At 39.2% G+C, this 25657-nt stretch overlaps 1 protein-coding gene across 2 annotated transcripts in view; it reads left to right on the plus strand.

The window, feature by feature from the left end:
• LOC131357673 (A disintegrin and metalloproteinase with thrombospondin motifs 2-like) overlaps nucleotides 1–25657 on the plus strand; it is a 140193-nt gene that overhangs the window by 40325 nt on the left and 74211 nt on the right. For both annotated transcript variants that reach the window (XM_058396854.1, XM_058396855.1), the window contains one exon: nucleotides 8767–8938. In XM_058396854.1, coding sequence (XP_058252837.1) covers nucleotides 8767–8938 — 172 coding nt within the window. The remainder of the gene's footprint in view (nucleotides 1–8766; nucleotides 8939–25657) is intronic.

Here is a 25657-nt window from a genome sequence, read left to right on the forward strand (position 1 = left end):
TAGACGGGTATTCAGATAGACAGGTATTCAGATAGACAGGGACTTAGGTAGACATTCAGATAGATGGGGAATTAGATAGATACTCAGATAGACGGGTATTCAGATAGACAGGTATTCAGATAGACAGGTATTCAGATAGACGGGTATTCAGATAGACAGGTATTCAGATAGACAGGTACTCAGATTGCATTTACACGTCACTCCTTAAACACACAGCGTTTATAAAGAGAGAGAAGATCCGGGACAGATGTGGTGTCATTTCTGTGATTTCATCTGTTTTGAAACTCGTACCTGTTCCGTAAGACGGCCATGAGGCAGACAGTTTTTTTTTCCTTTCCTTTTCCTCTGTCTTTCTCATCTTCCTCCTCCATGTCTGTGATTAGTTACTGAAGCGTAAAAAAAAAAAAAAAGTCCAGAAGTTTTTCTTCCCAATAAAAGTGAACTGCAGGTGGAATTTATGACATGCCTGAGAGCTGATCTGTATATACAGGTGAAGAATGTATATACTCTCTCTCTCACTCTCTCTTTCTCTCTCTCTGTCTCTCTCTGTCTGTCTCTCTCTCTTTCTCTCTCTCTCTGTCTTGAGCTCTCTCTCTCTCTCTCTCTCTGTCTTGAGCTCTCTCTCTCTCTCTCTGTCTTGTGCTCTCTCTCTCTCTCTCTCTGTCTGTCTCTCTCTCTTTCTCTCTCTCTCTCCGTTTCGCTCTTGCTTGCTTATGTCTCTCACCCATCCAGCTTTAGCCACTTGGTATAAATGCTCATTCAGAGAGTGGAGTAAAAATTTCCCCTCAGACTGTAGAGTTCAGCCAGATGCATGCTGATGTCACATTTTCCTCTGTGTGTGTGTGTGTTTGTGTGTATGTGTGTGTGTGTGTGTGTGTTACATCAGTGGCTTTTGGAACTTTCTCTTGGCCGTGAATGTGAAACAGTAGGACGGTCAGGATGCTTAAGTGAGCAAGAATGATGTCAACGCTGAGATCTGTGTTTCCGATGGAACGACGTCGCGCTGGCCAAAATATTTTATTCTAGAAATTTCTGACACCTGCAGGTGAAAAATTGAGTCTAAGTTGAGGGATGAGAAGAAGATCCATGACTGGGAGCATGATTTGTGTGAGGTGTGTGTGTGTGTGTGTGTGAGTGAGAGAGAGAGAGAGAGAGAAACTGAGGTTAACTTTCACACACATACTTATCCAAACACATAGTGCAGTCTCACACACACACACACACACACACACACACTTCATGCACTCACATTTTTAACCTCTGTTTATGTCTGATGCACTTGATGCTGAAATTTCTCTCCTTATGGCCCAGTCATGTGTGTGTGTGTGTGTGTGTGTGTGTGTGTGCTCTCACTGAGGGCTCTTTTTCTCCTTGTCATATTCTGGCTCGCACAAAGCAACGTTTCTCTCTCGCCAAATAATTACTTCTGGCACAGGAGTGTGTGCTTTCAATTAAAGCTCCCTCTAAATGAATTCTCGTCCCTTCTTCAGCGCCATCGTTCCCTGACGCCGCTTCCTGCCTGCTAAAAGGTCAGAAGGGCTCTTAAATCATGTCCGCTTCCTATTGCATGGGAGAATCTGCGAGGAAATGGGATTAGGCCGTTTTTACAATGAGCACATCATTTTCTTTCCCAGACTATCAAGCTTTTCAATTGGGATTAGTTTCGCATGGGTGTAATCCAAATTTTAATCCCAACTGAGTCTATCATCATCATGCCAGTGCTTTTTACACATTTTTTGGAAGATTATGTCGTCTTTTATCTACTTATCTACTTAATGAACGTGTCAATATTCTCTCTTTTACCACAACACTGCTGAGTTCTGGATTCTGATTGGTCATGTCAGTGTCATTGGTAAAATGTTGATTCGTTTTGAGGCCACACCTCCTTCTGTGAGACTGAAAGGGACACTCCTCTATCATTGTTATTGCCAAGCACACACCCCACACCTCCCACTTTGACTAACAGGCTCAGAAACAACACCATCTCACTGTTGCTGACAGGTATAGAGGCCACACCTCCTTTACATAGACTGACAGGTATAGAGGCCACACCTCCTTTACATAGACTGACAGGTACAGATGCCATGCCTCCTTTACAGGGATTGATAGGTACAGAAATCAGGCCTCCTTTACAGGTACTGACAGGTATAGAGGCCACACCTTCTTTACATAGACTGACAGGTACAGATGCCACACCTCCTTTACAGGGATTGATAGGTACAGAGGAGATGCCTCCTTTATAGGTACTGACAGGTATAGGGGCCACACCTCCTTTACAGGGACTGATAGGTATAGGGGCCACACCTCCTTTATAGGGACTGACAGGTATAGAGGCCATGCCTCCTTTACAGGGACTCACAGGTACATAAGCCACACCTCCTTTATAGGGACTGATAAGTATAGAGGCCATGCCTCCTTTACAGAAACTAATGAGTACAGAAGCCATGCATTTTTTTACAGGTACTCTACAGGTATAGAGACCACACCTCCTTTATAAGGAACTAATAGGTACAGAGGCCAGGACTCTTTTACAGGGACTGACAGGTATAGAGGCCACGCCTCCTTTACAGGGACTGACATGTATAGAGGCCACGACTCCTTTACAGGGACAGACAGGTATAGAGGTCACGCCTCCTTTAAAGCTACTCCACAGGTATAGAAGCCACACCTCCTTTACTGGGACAGACAGGTATAGAGGTCACGCCTCCTTTATAGGGACTGACATGTATAGAGGCCACGCCTCCTTTACAGGGACTGACATGTATAGAGGCCACGACTCCTTTAAAGCTACTCCACAGGTATAGAAGCCACACCTCCTTCACAGGGACTGACAGGTATAGAGGTCACACCTCCTTCACAGGGACTGACAGGAAAAGAGGTCTGTCTCTTTTTATTATGCTCTGGCTGTCCTGATTCCTCCCTCATCTTACTTCTGATGAAAGTGCAGTATTTTGATGGTCATCCAGAAAGTTTTGAAACATGAAGCTTCAGGGGGCTGCAGCGCTAACATATTCCTCTGGATGTGTCAGCCTGTGTGTGTGTTAGAGAGAGAAAAAAGTAACCTCGGCTAATATCATGCTGGCGCGGCCCTCGCTGTCAGACGCCCCACTGTTCAAAATCACGACTGGTCTTTTTCAGGCCGCTTTCACCTTGAAAGAACAGGCGATGTCATGGAAATCATCACGGCAAGACACTCAGACATTACACCTCATGCTAACGGGATCAGTAATTACGCAGACAAAACATTCAGTCTAATGAGTTGACACAAGCCGATTGCTTTCTAGAGCGAAGTATGAACCAAGACAGGACTGTATGATGGAGTTTTGTGGAGAACGAGTACACTTAAGTCACTTCTCAACACATTCTTAAGTTTGCACTTTGGTTAATTTTAAGAATGCAAAATGTCTGCCTGCAAAATCCACACACACACACACACACACACTGGCATCAAGGAGGTGTTTTGACAAACGATGTCAACTAAACATTTGCGATGTGCTTGACAAATTAGTGTAAGCTTCAACAATGTGAATTAAAGTGCCAGCGGAGACACCGAGCACAAAAGCACTTAATTCTCCAAACTGCTTAGTTCTATAATTTAATAAATTGAGCAGAATGTTAGAGGCAGTCACTACACAGAGAAATAGATGGAATGAAAAGCGTTAATGGCTCAGTTATACGAATAATAATATAATAATTAAAGGAATTGTATTTGAATCATATGTTAGGAATAAAAAGCTTGGAGCGGTGCCCTTAAAGGAAAATAATCAAGGACAGGTTGGTGTGATGGTGGTGGACAGGAAGCTTGTGGAGTTAGTGTTGCAACAGCTAAGTGAATTATTTAGCTAATTTAATTACAATGATGAAACATTCAAAATAGAATTTCAAATTTAAATTTTGAAAAACTCAATCAAATTTTAAATGAAAATTTTGAAAAATGCAACTTTAAAACTCATTACATTTCACATTAAAAACTCAAATTTTTTTCAGATTTTTTTCTATTCACATTTTGAAAAACTAAATTCATATTCTTAAAAAAGCTAATTTCAAATTCAATTTTTGAATAATGCAGAAAAAATTCTAATTCAAAATTGGAAAAAACTTAAATTTGAATTTGAAATGTACAATAAAAAAACTCAAAAAATTCTAATTCACATTTTGAAAAATGCAAAATTCAAATACAACTTTTGAATAACAAAATTGTAAGAATTTTAAAACTCAATTTTTAATTTCAAATATAAAAAACCTCAAAATTAAATTTTAAATTCGAATTTTGAAAAATGCACATTTCATATTGAATTTTTTTAAATTTTGAAAATATTTTCTTTTCTTTTTTTTTTTTAGAAACCTTACTGCTAAGAGTTTAAAAGAAATATCCTGCATTCGCAATTTCAGCAATTCAATTAGTTTTCTGCAAAATAAAGCAAAAAAATGGCAAATTTTGAAATTTTTGAATATGTCTACATTATATATGACAAGCATGATAATACATTAATGTACAGCTGTAATTTATACTATTACTATCTACCTACTATATTTTACACTGTTGATTGTCAGAACTGCTGTTATAAACAATGAATTAACACCTTTAGACTCATCAGAGTTGATAATTAAACAGAATAGATAAATAAAAAATAAATAAAATAAAAATAAATAAATAAATAATATACTGTATAACCAGGATAATTAAGTGCAAGTAGTTAAAAAAAAAATAGTCACTGATAATTTCCATAGTGTGGGCGGTACTAAGAAAGATTAAATTATGTTTATTACCCCGCCCCCTTGTTTGATTGACAGCTGTAATGAAAGACAATAAGAGTCTCTGAGTTTTCTGAAGTATTGAGTATATTAGTGTTTAGATGATGTGTTTAGAATATAGTACCTAGTGCATATGTCATATTTTGTATAGTGCGTAGTCTAACGTGCCGAATTCTAAATGCTGACGTTTTTATACGTGTTTCTGGAAAGTCTCGAGTGAGTTCTTTAAATGTCTCCAACCTGCTAACAGATCTGCAGTTTAACATTATTGGCTAAAGAAGCAACCGGAGGCCATATTAGAGGCCTGGGACATGTCCCTGTGTCTGTCTCTGTCTTCCAAGCTTTAGTTCCTGTCTCTTAAGTCCAGGCTTGGAAGTGAACACGCTGTTCTGTTCAGCTCCAGAAGGTCCCTGATGTTTTATTCAGCACTTCCTCTGAACACATTGGGGACAGCACACAGCACAGCCTTGTCCCGTCCCCTCCCTCCCTGCCTTCCTCAGATCGATATGTCCGTGTCTCCGAGTCCCTCTTGTCATCTCTCCTGGCTGACACGTCTCTCCACTTGCCCACTGCTTGGTATTCTGGAGTGAGAGTGCCTCATGCGCTGCAGCGTTTATCCATCAGACCGGCCAGAGATGAAGGGATGAGCATAAATAGAGAGAAAGAGAGACAGTTTGCGAGGTCAGGGCTAGGTCTCTGGTCTCTTTCTTTCCTTCTTTCCTTCATTCTTCCTTCCTTTTTTCGTTCATCCTTCCTTCCTTCCTCCCTCCCTTTATTGTTTATTATTTAATAACGCAAATTCAGACTTTTTCATATTAAGTTAGACAATAATTACACTCATCTAATCAAACCTAGCTACTGGTTTTCATGACATAATAGCTAGCCTAATGTTAGCTAGCTTCAATAAATTCAATGATCAATCACTTTTTGAGACAAAACTAAAATTAGTTTACTTTTTATTGACCCTCGCTAGATAGAGTCAAGTAGCTACTGCTGCAGAGGTCATACTAGCAAGCTAACTCAAGTCACTAGCTGCTAGCTTTAGGCATAGCAAGCTAGTTTAGCTAAACTTCCTGTGTCTCAGTTCTCACATTTTAATATCAGGATGATGCAGAATGGTAGAATAGCAAAACTGTAAGTTACCTGGTTCATGGTATAACATATATGTTTTGTCAGCAATTAGGGGAGTTATGTGTTGCAGAATATGCAGAAAATGTTCTAGAGAAACGTTTGCAAAAAAAACTATTTATTCTTTTTATTCGTCCTGTTAAAATGAGAAGCATGAGCATGCGTGGAGCATGTCAATGTGTATATGTGTGTGTGTGTGTGTGTCTCCCTCATGGATGGCACGCAGCGGCTGTCAGGAGGGTTGGTAATTATCAGTCTAAACAGACAGATGGAATTGGAGAGAGAGAGAGATGGAGAAATGGAAAGAGAGATAGATAGACAGAGAGAGAAAGAGAGAGAGAAGACAATGAAAGAAGAAGGATCGCGCTAATAGCTACATTGCCCTGAAATGACCTTATCTATCGTTCTCTCCCGTTACTAGCACGAGGTGCCACTTGTTCACCTACCCCTGCAGGACATATCTCACCCGATGGCCTCTATTCCTCCGTCTCTCACTCTTTTTTTCTCTTTCTTTTCATCTGCAGAAAGAGGAGAAGGTCAGTCAGGGTAGACGGCCTTCTGAGGCCTCTTACATAACTTGGGCTGACATACGGATCTTTTAGCACGTTTCTGCACTGTGATCTCCAGCCATGCTCGAGTGAGGGTGCAGCCTTGCGCTCTCACTGCGGATCATGTCAGAGGAAGCGTCAGCTGCTTCTCACACACACACACACAAACACACACATGCACATATTAACAATATATCAAGATAGAACATGACTTTACCAATTAGCACATGTACCGCCTGCTAGCCTTTGGACAGTAATAAAATAACACATTTGTCCATGTCTGGGTCAGTGTGCAACTTTTTGATGATAATTATCATCATCATAGTCGAACCTTTGTCAAATTATTTTAAACCTTTCATCCTGGTGCCTAATGGACTGAATAGTAGTTTATTTCTGTCAGTTTTTTTTTTACTTTTTAATACTAGTTAAAAAGACATAAAATAAATAAATTAAATAAATAAATAAAAAGTAGTTGTCACATTTACATAAAGTTACGCTATTTTTAATTCACATTTATAATAAAAAAATAAATAAATAAAATAGCCAAAAAAAAAAAATTTAAAGCTTACATGCACTTTGTTATGCTGCTGCTCAGACTAGACTAGTTTTATTAGGCCAATTTAACAAAGAATATTTAACAGGTTTTTAAAAAGTATCGACATATTTAAAAGTTAAAAGTTATCAAATAAACCCCAGTTCATTTACAAATCTTAATTTGTGATATTTACCGCACAATGTAGAGCAAATTTTTTTAAACATATATCTCACTACTGTAACATGTTGAGGGGGCGTGGTGAAGTGGGTGGGGCTACTGAGCAAAGAGGGCGGATCTCTGGATACAGACTGGGCAAATCAGTGAATGTGAAGCAGTTAAGTGAGACATAAAAGTATAAATATTGATTTATACGAGTCTGGTATAAAAAAGACACTTTTCATTCACGTACAGTTGCATTAGACATAAATGTATCCCTATAAAGCAGGTTGTAGCCAAAAAGTGGTTCTGTAATATCATATTCCGTGAGGAAAGTGTGTACGAAAGAGCAGATTTTGGTACAAGTACAGCGTTTACGGGGCAACTGCTAGCTGTTTTTATTCTTTCTCCGGCAGCCAGGAACACAAACAAAGGTTAACACACTGAGGCTAACGAAATGCACAATACACTCTTTGTGTTAGATTCTATTCTATTTCCACTTGGCCTTGTTTGGCTTTTTGGAGTCCTTTTAAAGCTGTTATATAGATTTCCAGAAATGTTAAGTATATATTTCCCTAAGGAGTCGTAGTAATAAAAAGGGCACTGTTTATTCTGGCAATGTTTGCTGGAATATTTTTGGACTTTAAAATCAGTCTTGTGGCCAGAAAGAAACATAGACTTGTGTTTAGAGGAAGAAAACAGGACAGGGAGTGCGGTGATAGAAAAATAATCCACGCTGATTATGTTTTATTGTCTTCTTCTTCTTCTTCTTCTTCTTCTCCTTCTTCTTCTTCTTCTTCTTTTTCTAGTTAATTGTTTTCCTACAACAGCATGTCTTGCAGTGTTTTCTGGGGTATGTTGATAATGATGATGATGATGATGATGATGATGATTAATAATATTTTTTTTACATTTCTATTATTGTTTTTTTTTGCTTCATCTGCATGTCTCAAATTATTTTGTTTTTTTTTAAATTATTGTAATAATAAACCAGAAAACACTTTGAGCCATGCTGTTGGAGGAAAATAACCAATAATAATAATAATAATAATAATAATAATATTATATATATATATATATATATATATATATATATATATATATATATATATATATGTGTGTGTATATTATTTTTTATTCATATATATATATTATTATATATATTTTTATTAATTTTATTGATTATTTTCCTCCAACAGCATGGCTCAAAGTGTTTTCTGGTTTATTATTATTATCATCATCATTATTATTATTATTATTATTATTATTATTATTATTGATTATTATCCTTCAACAGCACGTCTCAGAGTGTTATCTGGTTGATGATGATTATTATTATTATTATTATTATTATAAATAATTTTTCTTCAGCAGCGTGCCTCGAAGTGTTTTCTGGTCACTTCCGCTATAGGCTTGGATTATGTCGAGTGTCAATCATACAAGTCCCTGTGAATGATTTCTTACTATGGAATGTTGTTAAATATTGATTTATTTGAACCACAGTCAGATCTTATGTCCAATCTGAATCAGGGCTTTTTTTCCGAATCACGCTGGAGTGTTAATATATTTATTCACATTTACAAAGTAGTGTGACTCGTGACTGATTATCCCCCAGTGTAATGTGCTGTTTCTCTTTCTTCTCAGGCGGGGATGATCCGAACCGAGAAGGAGGAGTTCTTCATCGAGCCGGTGGAGACGGGACATGATGTGATGGAGCAGGAGGACGGTGGCGGCGGTCGTCCTCACGTCGTGTACCGTTCTGCTGCCGTGAAGAAGCCTCCCACCAGCCCGCTGGCTGCAGACCTTCATTCCAGAGGTCAGCTTTGTCTGCGTATTTTTTAGGGTGTTTAAAATGCAAAACTGCTGTTGTGTAATGAAAGTACGTGAATTAGAGGTTTTTTTTGGCTTTTAAAATTTAAACTAATTTTCACTTTTAGTTTTATTCACTGTTTGTGTGTTCTACAACCTGTAATTTTATCTAAGGAAGGATGAAGTCATACTGTACTCAACTGAAGAAATATTCAATTAATATTCATTTTCAATTAATACTATTACGTACAATGTTTTGGTCTCAAGCAGCCTCTTTTCTACTTTTTGGTACCATCAAAGATGATCATTTGTTTACTTTAAAAGGTGTTATAAATAACATATTCCTATTTTCAAATTTGTCATATGAAGGTTAGACTAATAACACTGAACGTGAACGTCTAATACAAGCACCATTAAGGCCTCAGAATAAGATAAGTAGCATTTATTTGTCACATAAACATTACAGCACAGTGAAATTCATTCATTGCATATCCCATCCTTGGAGGATTGGGGTCAAAGTGCAGAGTCAGCCATGAGTTGGGGACCTTGCTCAAGGGCCCAACAGTGCTGGGGCTTGAACCCTGATCTTCTGATCAACAACCCAAAGCCTTAACCACTTGAGTTACCACCTGCTCATTAGTCAGCATCTGGCTATATATTGTGCACATGCATATACACTGACCAGGCATAACATTATGACCACCTACCTAATCCCCCTTTTGCTGCCAAAACAGCCCTGACCTGTCCTGCACTGTGTATTCTGACACCTTTCTATCAGAAACAGCATTAACTTCTTCAGCAATTTGAGCAACAGTAGCTTGTCTGTTGGATCGGATCACACGGTCCAGCCTTCTCTCCCCACGTGCATCAGTGAGCCTTGGCTGTACATGACCCTGTCGTCGGTTCACCACTGTTCCTTCCTTGGACCACTTTTGATAGATACTGACCACTGCAGACCGGGAACACCCCACAAGAGCTGCAGTTTTGGAGATGCTCTGATCCAGTCGTCTAGCCATCACAATTTGGCCCTTTGGCAAACTCGCTCAAATCCTTACACTTGTCCATTTTTCCTGCTTCTAACATCAACTTTGAGGACAAAATGTTCACTTGCTGCCTGATATATCCCACCCACTAACAGGTGCCATGATGAGGAGATAATCAGTCTTATTCACTTCACCTGTCAGTGCTTAGAATGTTATGGCTGATCGGTGTATACGAGCTCCTAGATGGTTTGTGGTTTATCTGTCCAACCCTTTCTATGTTCTTTATATTCCCCAGTGAATATGTGAGAATAAACTGCTTCTAAAAGGTGACCTGTTCTTGGTCCTCGATATCTGCAAGTGTTTTTGCTGCTTTCCACCAACGTAAGGGACCTTAAGCTCTCTCAGCAGTTGACAGAAATGAAGAAAGGATTGGATTATGTAGTATTAAGCTTCAGTGTGTGTGTATGAGTGTGAGTGCTGAGAGAGAATGAGGTATTCGGTTTCAGACGCTCGGCCTGTAGGTGAAGCCGGGCCTGTTACTATGGCGCTGGCTGGACTCTTGCTGCGTGTGATCGATGGGGTCGAGCCAGCTCTGAATGTGTTAGCCTTCACACTCCGTTTATGATCCTGCATGTTAAGGGGCAGAACAAGAGGCATGCTGCAACATGATAAAGTAATCAGAGGGTTTCCGAACGACAGGGAGGGGTTAGATTTATTAGATAAGAAGAGACGATGTGCTGAAGCTGTTCAAACGAATTCTGCCTTCTTCACCAGGCTGGGCATTTATCATTCATCTGGAGCTGTCACACTGGGATCTGGAAGGTTCTGTCATATAATTCAGAAGATTATTCTGGGAAGAGTCTGTAGGTGTCTGTGATAGAGAGACGCATGCAAAGACATGAAGTTGAAAAAGCTTAAAAAGCTAAGGTATGGCAGTCAAAGGGATTACTGAGGAAAAATTGTAAGATAAAATTCGCCTAGTTGTTTAAATGAGCTGTAAAATACATTACAACCATAACATTAACACCAGGTGACCTGTAAGTGGGTTTAATATAATGGCTAATCTGTGTGTGTGTGTGTGTGTGTGTGTGTATACATATATACATATTACACTTTTCGTTTGAAAGCTATAGACAGATTATATTGCCACAATAAAAGTTTACTTGTCTGTCTTTTGAAATACATTTATTGTTGACAAAGAATTCTGTTAAAAATAATCATGAATAAATCCAAAGATCTTGAGAGATCTTTGCTTAACACCAAAGCTGTGTAACTAACATCCTAATTTACAATATTTTATATACAATCAGTTGTTAAGCCCCACCCACTTGGCAATATCAACCAAGCATAACATTATGACCATCTGCCTAATTTGCGTTGGTTCCCCTTTTGCTACAAAAACAGCCCTGACCCGTCCTGCACTGTGTATTCTGACACCTTTCTGCCAGAACCAGCATTAACTTCTTCAGCAGTTTGAACAACAGTAGCTCGTCTGCTGGATCAGACCACAGTCAGGCCAGTCTTCACTCCCCAAGTGCATCAATAAGCCTTGACCGCTACATGACCCTGTCACTGGTTCACCACTGTTTCAGCTTTCCTTGGACCACTTTTGATAGATACTGACCACTGCAGACCAGGAACACCCCACAAGAGCTGCAGTTTTGGAGATGCTCTGATCCAGTGGTCTAGCCATCACAATTTGGCCTTTGTTAAACTCGCTCAAATCCTTACACTTGCCCATTTTTCCTGCTTCTAACATCAACTTTGAGGACAAAACTTGCTGCCTAATATATCCCACCCACTAACAGGTGCCATGATGAGGAGTGCTATGCATGACTGCTAAAATAAGAATAAGGATATAGGATTGAGAAAGGAAAGAATGACAAATAAAACAAATTAAAAACAATTAAAGAAACCTACCCAGTGGGCAATTTGATGTCGAAACGACATCAAATTGACGCCAAAAAATTATGTCAAAAAACAAGTCAAAAATGCAAATGACGTCAAGTTTTTGACGTCAATTTGACATCCACATATTGAGGTCTTATTTTGAACACCAAAATAATGACACAAAAGTAAGCAATATTTTATTTATCAAGTGTTTAGCCCTTTTGGACACTTTCTTAGACCAAACAGATCCATTGTCTATACCAGCTTTATTCTTAATTAGGGTCACAGGGGTCTGCTGGAGCCTATCCCACCCTGCCAGTCCATCACAGGGTCACACATATAGACAAACAACCACATACTTACTTCTGTGTGAGTATTCCAATTTAGAATTACCAACCTAATATACATGTCGAACCCAGGATTCAAACACAGGACCTTCTTGCTGTGAGACAACAGTGCTAACCTCTAAGCCACCATACAATGAGAAGTCCTCTGTTCACATAAGCCACAGCAAGCTAAACTAATACAGGATATAAAAATGTGGGAAAATAGCATAGACAAAAAGTACCAAACGTCCTTGCACAGAGTCATATTTCATTAAAACGTTTTCTTCTAAGTGTTAAAAGTTGCCCAAAATAATTTATATTCTACATTTTTATGAGTTGTTAACACATTTACCTACATGATAAAAAGACACAGCGCGACTCAGTGAGCCTGACAAAAGTTCACGTTAATGTGAAAGGGAAGGGATTGTTAGGATTGATTCTGGAGTCTTCAATTGGATCTCGACACTCCTCCCCCATTGCAAAGTGCCATTTACAGGTGTGGCGGTGAACAGCAGAGAAAGCATTTGTCAATGCGAAAAGGGATAATTTCAGGGAATAATAAAAATAAATAAATATTATTAATTCCAAATTTGGAGGGATGCCTGTTATTGATATTCAGACAAGAAATGTCAAGGTATTTTCACTGTGAAAAATTAGGCCTACTGTAAATTAATTAACTGGCAATACATTATTACAAAAAATACAGTAATTTCAGTATTGTAATTACACAGCATTATGGTATCATTAAAAATAAAAAAATAATAACCAGTCCGAAATATTTTTAATCATCATTTTGCCAAATGATGAGGCCTTATAAGAAAAAGTGCTAAACAGCTGAATTATTGATGTCAATGTGATGTCAATATGACATCAATTTCACGTCTAAAACATGACATTGATTTGATGTCAGTTGAACGTCAAACATTTTGGCCTACATATATAATAAACCAATTTCAGTATAGGATTAACTTCCTATTTTAAACCAATTACCACTGGAAGAAATTGCCTTCCAAACTGAATTTAAAATAATGTTATAGCATCTTGATCATGTCTTGACTAATATTTGACATCAAATTGATATCCCCGCTGGGTAGGCATGATGGTACAGGTGGTAGTGTTTCAGATTTACAACTTAAAAAGATTCCTAAGTATGAATTGGTGTGTGTAGAGATGTGTCTGAGATCACCTGGACATCCAGTGTGTTCCTGGGATCAGCTTCAGCTCCACCGTGACATTAATGAGTGTGAGCAATAACAAGAAATGCTAATGTACCTACAATATTACAGAATACTGAAGCTATTTCTGAAATAAAAAAAAAAAAAACAGGACTCAAGTCTCATACCTTAAAGTGTGAAAGGGTCAGTAAAAGTGAAAAACATGTAGCGTTCCTCCAGGATTGTGAGGAAAGCTTTCTTTTAGCTAAGCTCTGAAAAAAAGGAGGCTGAAATCATTAAAACATAATAGATGCATTCTGGGAAGGTTGTTGAAGGGCAAGACTTTCACTTTATATTAGAAGGATACACAAACAATGCTGAAAAATACGCTAAATGCTAACAGCACCGGGGCTAGAGAGTTTTTGTACTTGCTAAACAGTTTATGTGGTAAAAACAATGACAGTCAAACTAGTTTAGCTTTAGCCGAACAGTTTGTGCAGGTTAACACACACTTAACAACATACGTGAACAACAATTTAGATGAGTCAGCAACAAGTAGCTAGCTAACATAGCTAACTTCTGTCATGCTAGCTGACTTTGGCTGTATCTGGTGTGTGGTGGCATTTTACAGTCTAAGCTATAAAATCTCTTCAGACATTTCTAGAAAACATCACTGTTTATAATGTTGGAATGTCAGGGGATGCTTTATGAGCCTCTTAGCTACATATTTTCATTATAAAAAATGTCTGAGGAATGCTAGCATGCCTGCTAAAATGCTGAAAGCTAGACTGAACCTGAGGTAAAATTGGTATGTTGCTAAGCAGTTGAAAACATAAAAACATAAGGTGTGGCTAAGTGTGGTTTAGTCAACTAGCCAGGTTTTTTTTTTTTTGCTTTTTAATTACTAACATTATAATCTTTAGTTTCAAACAGGTTCTCCTTTGGTTCCTTTCAAGGGTTCTTGCTCATGAGACCCAGGTTTTTTTAACGGAAGGAGATTCCTGAGGTAAATACTGAGGTAAAAATCTCCAGAACAAAACTAGTCTCACTGAGAATAGAGTTTTTTTTGTTATTAATTTATGATAGAACTGTGATGTTTTGCTATGCTGTATTAGCGCTATGCTACAAAATGCAGTATCTGTGTGTTTATGAGTTTTGAATTGTATCTGTGTGACTGACTTCTGGATTCATGTTGTGTGCTATACTGCGTTGCTGAGCAGCATCACTGCCATGTTGTGGTGCTATGTGGGTCCAGAGGTGTATATATATATATATATATATATGTGTGTGTGTGTGTGTGTGTGTGTGTGTGTGTGTGTGTACATGCGAATCCAGGGTTGGGAGTGTAGGGATGGATTAGTCTATTCTGAGCACGAGCGCCTGACTCCCGAGCAGCCAATAAAGGAGGAAAACGCCCAGGAGAAGGGGAACGGCTCTGAGTTTCCATAGGAACGCCTAGCGCAAAAGATCTGAATCTGAGAAGGAAGGAGGCAGGATATGGGTGGAGAAAGACGGCTTTGCGACTGACAACCTAGTACCGGTTGGGTGAATAGGCTGGACGCTTATGCTGATTTTTAAAGATGGTCACTGTCCTATAGGCCAGATTGTCATGTGACCAAGTGATCACCATGACACATGATGTGGTTTTCCTTCGTCAGTAAAGCGAAATCACTTTCCTAGCATTTATATTTCTCCTTTTGTACTGAAGCAGGTTTGATATATGGGGCTTGGATTTTAAATCACCTGAAGGGTGTGTGGTTATAGGAAAATAATCAACAAAAAGCTGGTGTGAAGAGTTACAGAAAGCTTTAACTTCCTTTTCTTTACCTAAAACTATCCTGAGACCTCGTTTTAGTTTATTCAGTTCTGTCATGATCGCACCGAATGATATTGTAAGCATTTCTTTCAATCGTAGGTTTATTATTAGAAGCTCTTCAGCGTATTTTCTTACGTTATGGGGCAATATGTTGATTCATGTACAGTGTGAGACTGCTGAAATCGTGGCATTAGTCAGAATTGAAAGAGACAGTTGTCTCCTCTGACTAATTTTGGAGCGAATCTGTTTCTGTGATCAATTATTTTGGTCTGGAGAAGCGGGCGGCGCGCCGAGTATCCACCAAAAACCAGTGTAGTAACACGTAATTGTCACATTCACTCAGTCCAGATTTGTAAATGGCATTTGAGATTGTGTGTAACACCCACATGAGCTGTAGATAATAGTGACTTATTAATCATAATTGGCTCGCGTTTTCTTTCATGCCGTGCCTCTCGGCTGGACGACGGCTTGCGCGGCGGGCTAAATAAGCATCAAATCCACAACGCTAATTCGAATTTGTATAAACTAGCCCACTGTGGAAACCTTTGTTTTTCTTTTTCTTTTATTGTTTTAAAATTTTCTATTAGCGTCACGGCAGAATCATAAAATAATATGACAGTATTAAAGTACAAAATACTAAACCAGACATAGAGTGAATCCATCCTGTGGTATCTAAGAGCAATTGTGTCATCATAAATCTTTCTCCGCTGCTTTAAACCATTTAACAAAAAGCATAAAAGCACTTTATAGCTGTTGATCTTGGATCTAGTCCGAAGCTCCTTCTCCAAAATGCAGAGTAGAAGGCGTACATGTTAGCGGCCTCCCATGTCGAGGCTACCGAAAGAAGAAAAAAGAAAAAGAGTAGCGCATTTAAAAGGCAGGAAGAAGAAAAGTAAAACAAGTCATCTTTAGGTCAAGTCTTATTGAAGGCTATTTCATAAAGGTCAAGGAGAGGTCAGAATCTCCTGCCAGTTTGCTGCTGTGTGGTTTCGTCTTTTTATATTTGTTTTGACTGGGTTGCTGTACTGGATGGACTCTTTAAGACAAAACATACAAACAAACAAAAAAAATGTTGGTCCTGTTTCAAGAGCTCATCGACTGTTAAAGAAGTAAAAAACACTCTTAGATTCAGAAGATAGAGAAAGATACAGACTGAGACAAAGATAGAGAGAGAAATGGAGGTAGAGAGTGTAGGGAATCCTTCTTGAATCCTTAAGATGTGTAAAAGAGGCAGCAGAGCCCTCGTACATGGAGACTGTACTGATTATGGACTCACGATTTACTGAGTATACACCATATTGGCAAAAGTTTTGGGACACCCCACGAAATCATTGAATTCAGGTGTTGTTTTTCAGGGGTTGGACTCAGCCCCTTAGTTCCAGAGAAAGGAACTCTTAATGCTTCAGCTTCATACCAAGACATTTTGGACAATTTCATGCTCCCAACTTTGGGGATGACCCCTTCCTGTTCCAACATGACCGCACACCAGTGCACAAAGCAACGTCCATAAAGACATGGATGAGCGAGTTTGGTGTGGAGGAACTTGACTGACCTCCAGACCTCAACCTGAAAGAACACCTTTGAAATGAGACTGTGAGCCAGGCCATGACAAGGATGTCTGCCTTTACATGCACATGAATGTAATATGGAGTTGTCCCGCCCTTTGCAGCTATAAGAGCTTCAACTTTTCTGGGAAGGCTTTCCACAAGGTTTAGGAGTGTGTTTATGGGAATTTTTGACCATTCCTCTTGAAGCGCATTTGTGAGGTCAGGCACTGATGTTGGACGAGAAGGCCTGGCTCACAGTCTCCGCTCTAATTCATCCCATCAAGGTGTTCTATGGGGTTGAGGTCAGGACTCAAGTGCAGGCCAGTCAAGTTCCTCCACACCAAACTCACTCATCCATGTCTTTATGGACCTTGCTTTTTGCACTGGTGTGCAGTCATGTTAGAACAGGAAGTAGTCGTCCCCAAACTGTTCCTACAAAGTTTGAAGCATGAAATTGTCCACAATATCTTGATATGCAGAAGCATTAAGAGTTCCTTTCACTGGAACTAAGGGGCCGAGCCCAACCCCTGAAAAACAACCCCTGAATTTAATGATTTGGTTGGGTGTCCTAAAACTTTTGGCAATATAGTGTATTTCACTTCCTGTAGTTCTTACTTCCTCGTGTTCTCCAGTTCTGGATCATTCTGCTGATTATTAACACCTTGTTCTCGTTTGGTCACAAGGTGCTGCGTTTTATTCCTTTTATACCACACCAATTTGCAGACACTCACAATGCATAGTACTTTTTTAGCCATTTATAGCTACACTTTGTTTACACTATGGTTTAGCTTAAACAAGTTAGTTCCTGTGGTCACTTACCATTTTACCATTCCCACACATTTCCTTTGGAACTCATGGGGTTTTCCCATTCGCTCCTTTCCTTTCAGAGTACCTCATTTCCTTGTGAAGCCTGTACAAGACCCCCCACTGAGTCACACCCACGACTCACCTCTGGCCATTCTCCTCAACCCAAATGACCAACATGGGTCCTTGATAGCACCCAACCTTCTATTAGAGCTTTTTTAGCCTTACACTGGAGACTCACTCCGTAAAAGTTCAGTAAACGCCTCCTGACAGAAAACCCTCACAACGTTTAATCCGTTTGTGCGGCGTCCCTGTGTAATTGGTTGCTATAGCAACAACATTAACAGTAGCAGTAATATGAACCTGTCGTTGGTCTTACAGCTGGAACTCCTGTCAGAAATGAAAAGAAGCTATTAAATACGAATCAAGATGTCCTGACCAATCAGAATCAAGTGTCCAATAGAGCTCTGGTGTATAAATATATACCCACCTGAATTCTACCACTGAGGATTAGCATCCTGCTTTAAATAATAACACAGTTTCTTTTTTTCCCTCAAATACTAGGAACTAGCAACAGTACTAACTCCCTAAAGGAGAACTGGATGGAAACTCTCCCCTGGAGGCTTGTTTATGAGCTGAAATGTTCATCTGGCAACACGCTAAGAACACCTCGAGTGAAAGTTAATCCATTTGGACCTTTGTTTTTGAAGGAAACATACTAGAGAAAGGCATATTTTAAGTCCTGCGGAGTGCATCAACACCTTGTCTTGTGTTGCTAATGGAGTACCTAAAATATACCTCTTCTTTTTTTTTTTAGTGGTGCTGCTGTTCTGAAGAGAGGTTCTGACAATAGCTCCTCTGTACCTTGTTAGTTTACACTTTGTCCTGTTGTACCTTTTGGCTCTTTACAGTGGAACACACACACACACACACATACACACAAAAGTGTCTTACTCTGCTTAGGTTCCAGTTCTTATAAAAGCAGTTTTCCTAATGGGGACCTGCCAAAATGTTCCCCACAATGTCAAACACACACACACACACAATTATCCTATTGTGCTTATTTAAGCTCCAATTGTTAAACTGTTCTAAAAGCAATTCCACACACACACACACACACACACACACACTCACACACACACACCTTAATCTGCTTGTTTATTGCGTATTTTTTCTTAAATTCAAGCTATTGTATTTCTTATAAACAGCACTCTTCCTAATGTGAACCTGCCAAATGTCCCCACATGGTCACACAGACAGACACAGAAACACACACACACAAAATAATCTTACTTTGCTTGTTTAAGCTCTAATTGTTATAAAGGCATTTTTACACACACAGACACACACACACACACAATTATCTTACTATGCTTGTTTATTGTGTATTTTATCTTAAATACAAGCTACTGTAGCAGTTTTCCTAATGTGAACCTGCCAATTGTCCCCGCAAGGACAAACACACACACACACACACACACACACACTATATTGCTCCACATGACCTAAGAACCTCCATATTAAGCTGAAGGTGTTTAATTTGGTGTCCGAGTGACTTTTATCCAGACCAGTTAATAGTTAATTTCATTATATTACACTTAATATGTATTGCCCCGAATTTTCTTTTACAAAAATCTATTTCACAGCCTTCTTGGGCATGTGAAGATCAAGGTTCGATGGTGAATGCATGGTTCAGTTAAGTGCTTTGGATAATATTCATTAAATGTAAGAATTCGGGCAGATTGTGTGCAGAGAATGGTACGAAAAACCAAAAACATCCAGAGAGCAGCAGATGATAAGAGAAGGCAGTGTAAGCTGATTGGCTGAACTAGTTCAACTGTGTTGGGAGGAAAATAAGAGTTCCCATCCAATAGCATCAGCCATTACGCAGCGTCAAGTTCCTTTTTCAGAAAACAGAGTTACATACATAACCTAGTGTAGCTAGTTTAAGTGTATCAAGAAGAGCTAGGTCTTTATCCGTCATTTGAAGACGTCCAGTAACTCGGCTGTTCTGACATCTAAGGGAAGTTCATTCCACTACCTCGGTGTCAGAAAGGAAAAGAATATACACTATATTGCCAAAAGTTTTGGGACACCCCTTCAAATCATTGAATTCAGGGGTTGGGCTCGGCCCATTAGTTCCAGTGAAAGGAACTCTTAATGCTTCAGCTTCATACCAAGACATTTTGGACAATTTCATGCTCCCGACCCCTTCCTGTTCTAACATGACTGCGCACCAGTGCATAAAGTCATGGATGAGTGAATTTGGTGTGGAGGAACTTGACCAGCCTGCACAGAGTCCTGAACTCCTGAACTGCACAGAGTCCTGAACTCCTGAACTCAACCCCAGGTGTTCTCACCTTTGGGATGAATTAGAGCGGAGACTGTGAGCCAGACCTTCTCGTCCATCATCAGTGCCTGACCTCACAAATGCGCTTCTAGAGGAATGGTCAAAAATTCCCATAAACACACTCCTAAACCTTGTGGAAAGCCTTCCCTGAAAAGTTGAAGCTGTTATAGCTGTAAAGGGCGGGACATCTCCATATTACATTCATGTAATAATGTCATGAGCAGAAAAGCATCTCTGTACATCTATATATACAGGATATATACAAGTGCTGTATACAAGTAAGTGTATAAAGACTCGATAATAAACACAATAACTTCGATTATCGTGGGTTTGTGCTTAGCAATAATCACCTAGCAACAATCACGTAATCACTGACTAGCCTTTACAGACAAATACAAAATTTTTAAAACACAATTTTTGACTTTCTTTGCATTATTTAATTGTTTATTTGTTTGTTTATAAGCAATATTTTATCAGGATTTAAAATACGAAGGTATAATTCACCGAAAGTAAATCAGCACGGCACGTCTCCGGAGGACAAGCACACGTTTCCGTCCTGCTGAGTCCGGCACTGTTTAGTCAATGTGTTTGAACTGGACAGATTACAGAGCAGAAAATTTTAGTGGTTCCTTTTTTTATGGATTCTTGACTCCATAACATCTGTTCCACAAGGCCTTCTATTACTGAATAATAACACGCCCAGTCTCGCCGGAGAGAAACCCAGTGGACATGAGAAGAACAGGAAGCAGCTGCTTGTAGCATTTCTTTCACTAAACCTCTGTAATTTTCTCTCTCTCTCTCTCTCTCTCTCTCTCTCTCTCTTTATCTTTTTAACTTTAACACCTGGAATAGCAATTGATTGAAGTCTGTAAAAAGCTGACAGTGGTGAATCCTTTTATTCCTCTTTCAGGTTTCTTGGAGTTTCTGTCGTTGTTGTGCTGCAAGAAAATTTCTGATTTCCGATTTATAATTTTTATTTATTTATTTTTTAAATTGTCCAGAAAAGTTTTGTTGAATTCTCAATTCCAATTGGTCAGAAATTGTTGATTTTATTTATTTTTAAAAAAATCAATTTGTTGTTTTACAGTTTCCATAGTAACACCTTATTCACAGAAACTTGTATAAAGGATGCTCCATATAATCTAGCACCAATAATATATATATATATATATATATATATTTATGTTTGATTTGGTGGACCTTTCTGTACGTTGGTGTTTATTTAAATAGATAATTTTTATCTAAGGAGTCTCCAGTGTCAAACTTTCCACAAAAACGCTTTTCTTAATTAAAATTTGTATTTATTTCTTACTTATTAATCATCAGGCTAAAGGAAGGAAGGGAGGGCTGTTTATAGCTGCTATAATATAATCCACGAGATGAAATGTAACTATAAATGGATAAAAAGAAAATGGCATTTATTAATAAGTAAAAAAAAAAAGTTGTTAGCGCTGCTGCTATTTGAGGAAAAAAACATTTCAGAACATTTTGATGTCGGGGAAAATCGTCATTAGTGTTAAATTGTGTATTTTTTTATAGAAATTAAATAAAAATATCCATTTTATCAATGGAAAATGTTCAGTTTTTCAGCTGATAGTTTGTTAGAAAGACTACCTATACCTCACACACACACACACACAGTGCATTACAGTAATCATACCTTCTATTGTATCAAGTGAAACTGCACAACTGGTTTCAGGGTAACTTCAGCTGCTTTCGGCTGCTTTCCCTGTCGAGTGTTTTTACACAAAGCCGTGATGTAACCTTCTTCCCCGTGAGTGTATTTATTTTCCCGAGCCTTCACTCTCAGAGCCACACCACTATCATTACTTAGCGAGGAGAGTGGTGCGAAATCGCAGTGTGTCTCTCTAGACGAGTGTCTGGGTTAAACACGGAAATTGGTGATTACTACCTTTGGATATAACGCATGCTCAGGACCATCTCTCAAAACCAGATGAGGTTTTCAGTGTTAAACCAGATGTGGTTCCAGTTTAGAATGACATGTAGTTTCATAACCGTTTCCAGCTCAGAACTAGATGTGGTTCCAGTTTTAAACTAGATGTTTTGTAACCGAATCCAGTTTAGAACCAGATGCAGTGCCAGTTCAGAACTAGATGTGGTTTTAAAACCATTTCCAGTTTAGAACCAGATGTGGCTCCAATTTAGAGTGGCATGTGGTTTCAGAACCGTTTCCAGTTCAGAACTACCAGATGTTTCAGAACCATTTCTAATTTAGTACCAGATGCGGTTCCAGTTCAGAACTAGATGTGGTTTCGTAACCATTTTCAAATTTATTAACAGATGCAGTTCCAGTTTCGACCCAGATGTGGCTCCAGTTTAGAATGGCATGTGGTTTTAGAACCGTTTCTAGTTCAGAACTAGATGTGGTTCCAGTTTTAAACCAGATGATTCAGAACCATTTCTAATTTAGTACCAGATGCGGTTCCAGTTGGGAACTAGATGTGGTTTCAAAACCGTTTCCAGTTTAGAACTAGATGTGGTTCCAGTTTTAAACTAGATGTTTCATAACCGATTCCAGTTTAGAATCAGATGCAGTTTCAGAACCATTTCCAATTTAGTAACAGATGCAGTTCCAGTTTAGAACCAGATATGGTTTCAGAACTTTTTCCAGTTTAAAACTAGATTTGGTTCCAGTTAAAAACCAGATGCAGTTTCAGAACCGTTTCCAGTTTTGAACCAGATGTGGCAAATCTCCCACTGCACACACTCAGTGACTACTGTGACTTTAGATTGAATCAGTTAAGTGTTTTTTTTTTTTTGATCTTTGCTTAAGATGATTGGGAATTTTTTTGGAAAATTTGGAAGTTTGTGCCAAAATTCTGACACTCTTTTAAAAATTTTAAGAACTGGATCAACTCAAAGGACCTCAGTACACACTCATTAGATCTGATCTGTGAGATATGTTAGCTCACGTCTACCATCATCCCTGCCGTGTCTCGGCTGAAGTGAGTCACACAGCAGGAGATAAGATCCATAATACGGAAAAATCACGCGCTGTAGATAGACAATCCAGTCATTAAAATGAGACAGATCTTCTCAGATCTTCTCCGTATGAGCTTTCTAAGAATGGACCATCTGATGAATACAGCTCCTTGATTTTATCCACACATCTGGGAAGGTGTGAGTGCTTTGAGATCATTCTGCAACATCTGCACGCTCAACAGCTCTCCACATATTGCAGCGACAGCCTCTCACCGGATCTGTACCTTTTTTTTCCTTTTCTCTTGAAGAATGCTTCTTGGAAATAAGAATGAAAAAATAAAAATAAAACACTGCCTTGAAATTTGGAAAGAAAGCGTGCTTTGGAATCCATAAGCTTTTAAGATTTATGACTTTGTTGACTTTTTTTGTGCTTTGAGCATCCTGCTAGGCTTATCTGGAGTAGACATATTCTCATCTCACCTCATGCAGCATTCCCGGGATAACCTCCGGATCCGGTACAACCCTGACCAGAAGGATGAGAGTTGCTAAAATTAATGAGCGATGGATGTTTTCAGATCCGAGTCCCTGATTCCTTAGGTGATTGATACATATGACATGTTTTTTATTAAAGATTGGCTCTTCAGTGATGAAGAACACGGCTGTGTTAATAGATGTCGCCATGCCCTTAATCAGAGACGCTCGGAGTTAATTGAATTCCCGTCTGACACTTCTAGCCTATCGGAATTCATTAAGACGTTTCGTATTAACGTTCTCGGCTTCCGCTGGAACCAGAGACCATCACGCCAAACTGCTAATATGTTTAGGGTTAGTTGAATATAAGCAGCTGGATAGATGCAGTGAAATCTCTGTGAAAGATGTCATGTACTGTAAAAATGTGTGTGTGTGTGTGTGTGTGAGTGTGTGAGTGTGTGTGTGTGTGTGTGAGTGACATCCTGCCACTGAAACTGTATAATTATAACAGGGCTCATGCTGAGGCACTGCTGCTCCCAAACTTTTTGATTATTGATCTTAGATGGTTTACTGACTCTGATGAGAGAGGAGAGAAATAGAGTACATATGTGAGGTTTCCAGTTTAGAACCCAATCCGGTTTCAGAACCGTTTCCAGTTTAGAACTAGATGCGGTTCCGGTTTGAAACCAGATGAGGTTTCAGAACCGTTTCCAGGTTTGAACCAGATGCAGTTCCAGTTTAGAATGGAAATGGTTTCAGAACTGTTTTCAATTCAGGACTAGAAGTGGTTCCAGTTTTAAACCAGATGTTTCAGAACCGTTTTCAGCTCAGAACCATTTCCAAATTAGTAACAGATGCAGTTCCAGTTTGGAACCAGATTCAAAACCGTTTGCAGTTCAGAACTAGATGTGGTCCAGTTTAAAAACCAGAGGTTTCAGAACCATTTCCAGTTTTGGCCCAGATACAGTTTCAGAACCGTGTCCAGTTTAGAACAAGATGTGGTTTTATTAATTTTTTTATTCTCAGTGATAGTGATGGAGTGATAATGATAGAATGATGGAGTGAAAGAGTGATGTAATGATGGAGTGATCATAGTCATAGGGTGATAGAGTGAAGAAATGATGATTGGGTGATAGAGTGATAGAATGAGTCATAGATTCATAGAGTGATAGAATGATAAACTGATAAAGTGATGGAATGATAGGGTGATCAAGTGATAGAGTGAAAGAACAATATAGTGATGGAGTGATAGAATGATAAAGTGTTAGAGTCATGGAATGGCAGAGTGATGGAGTGCAGAATGATGGAATGACATTTAAAGAGTGATGGCATGATAAAATGATAATGAGACAGAGTGATGAGAGATGGAGTGATAGGGTGATGAGAGATGGAGTGATACAGTGGTAGAGAGATGGAGTGATAGAGTGGTAGAGAGGAGTGATACTGTGATAGAGAGACAGAGTGATAGAGTGATGAGAGACAGAGTGATAGAGTGATGAGAGATGGAGTGATAGAGTGATGAGAGACAGAGTGATAGAGTGATGAGAGACAGAGTGATAGAGTGATGCGAGACAGAGTGATAGAGTTTTGAGAGATGGAGTGATACAGTGGTAGAGAGATGGAGTGATAGAGTTTTGAGAGATGGAGTGATACAGTGGTAGAGAGATGGAGTGATAGAGTGATGAGAGACAGAGTGATAGAGTGATGAGAGATGGAGTGATACAGTGGTAGAGAGATGGAGTGATAGAGTGATGAGAGATGGAGTGATACAGTGGTAGAGGGATGGAGTGATAGAGTGATGAGAGATGGAGTGATACAGTGGTAGAGAGATGGAGTGATAGAGTGATAGAGTGAAGGAGTGATACAGTGGTAGAGAGATGGAGTGATAGAGTGATGAGAGATGGAGTGATACAGTGGTAGAGAGATGGAGTGATAGAGTGATGAGAGATGGAGTGATACAGTGGTAGAGGGATGGAGTGATAGAGTGATGAGAGATGGAGTGATACAGTGGTAGAGAGATGGAGTGATAGAGTGAAGGAGTGATACAGTGGTAGAGAGATGGAGTGATAGAGTGATGAGAGATGGAGTGATACAGTGGTAGAGGGATGGAGTGATAGAGTGATGAGAGATGGAGTGATACAGTGGTAGAGGGATGGAGTGATAGAGTGATGAGAGATGGAGTGATACAGTGGTAGAGGGATGGAGTGATAGAGTGATAGAGTGAAGGAGTGATACAGTGGTAGAGGGATGGAGTGATAGAGTGATGAGAGATGGAGTGATACAGTGGTAGAGATGGAGTGATGGAGTGATGAGGGATGGAGTGATACAGTGGTAGAGGGATGGAGTGATAGAGTGATGAGAGATGGAGTGATACAGTGGTAGAGGGATGGAGTGATAGAGTGATGAGAGATGGAGTGATACAGTGGTAGAGAGATGGAGTGA

This window comes from Hemibagrus wyckioides, linkage group LG08 (genome assembly GCF_019097595.1).
Source record: "Hemibagrus wyckioides isolate EC202008001 linkage group LG08, SWU_Hwy_1.0, whole genome shotgun sequence".
Taxonomy (NCBI): Eukaryota; Metazoa; Chordata; class Actinopteri; order Siluriformes; family Bagridae; genus Hemibagrus; species Hemibagrus wyckioides.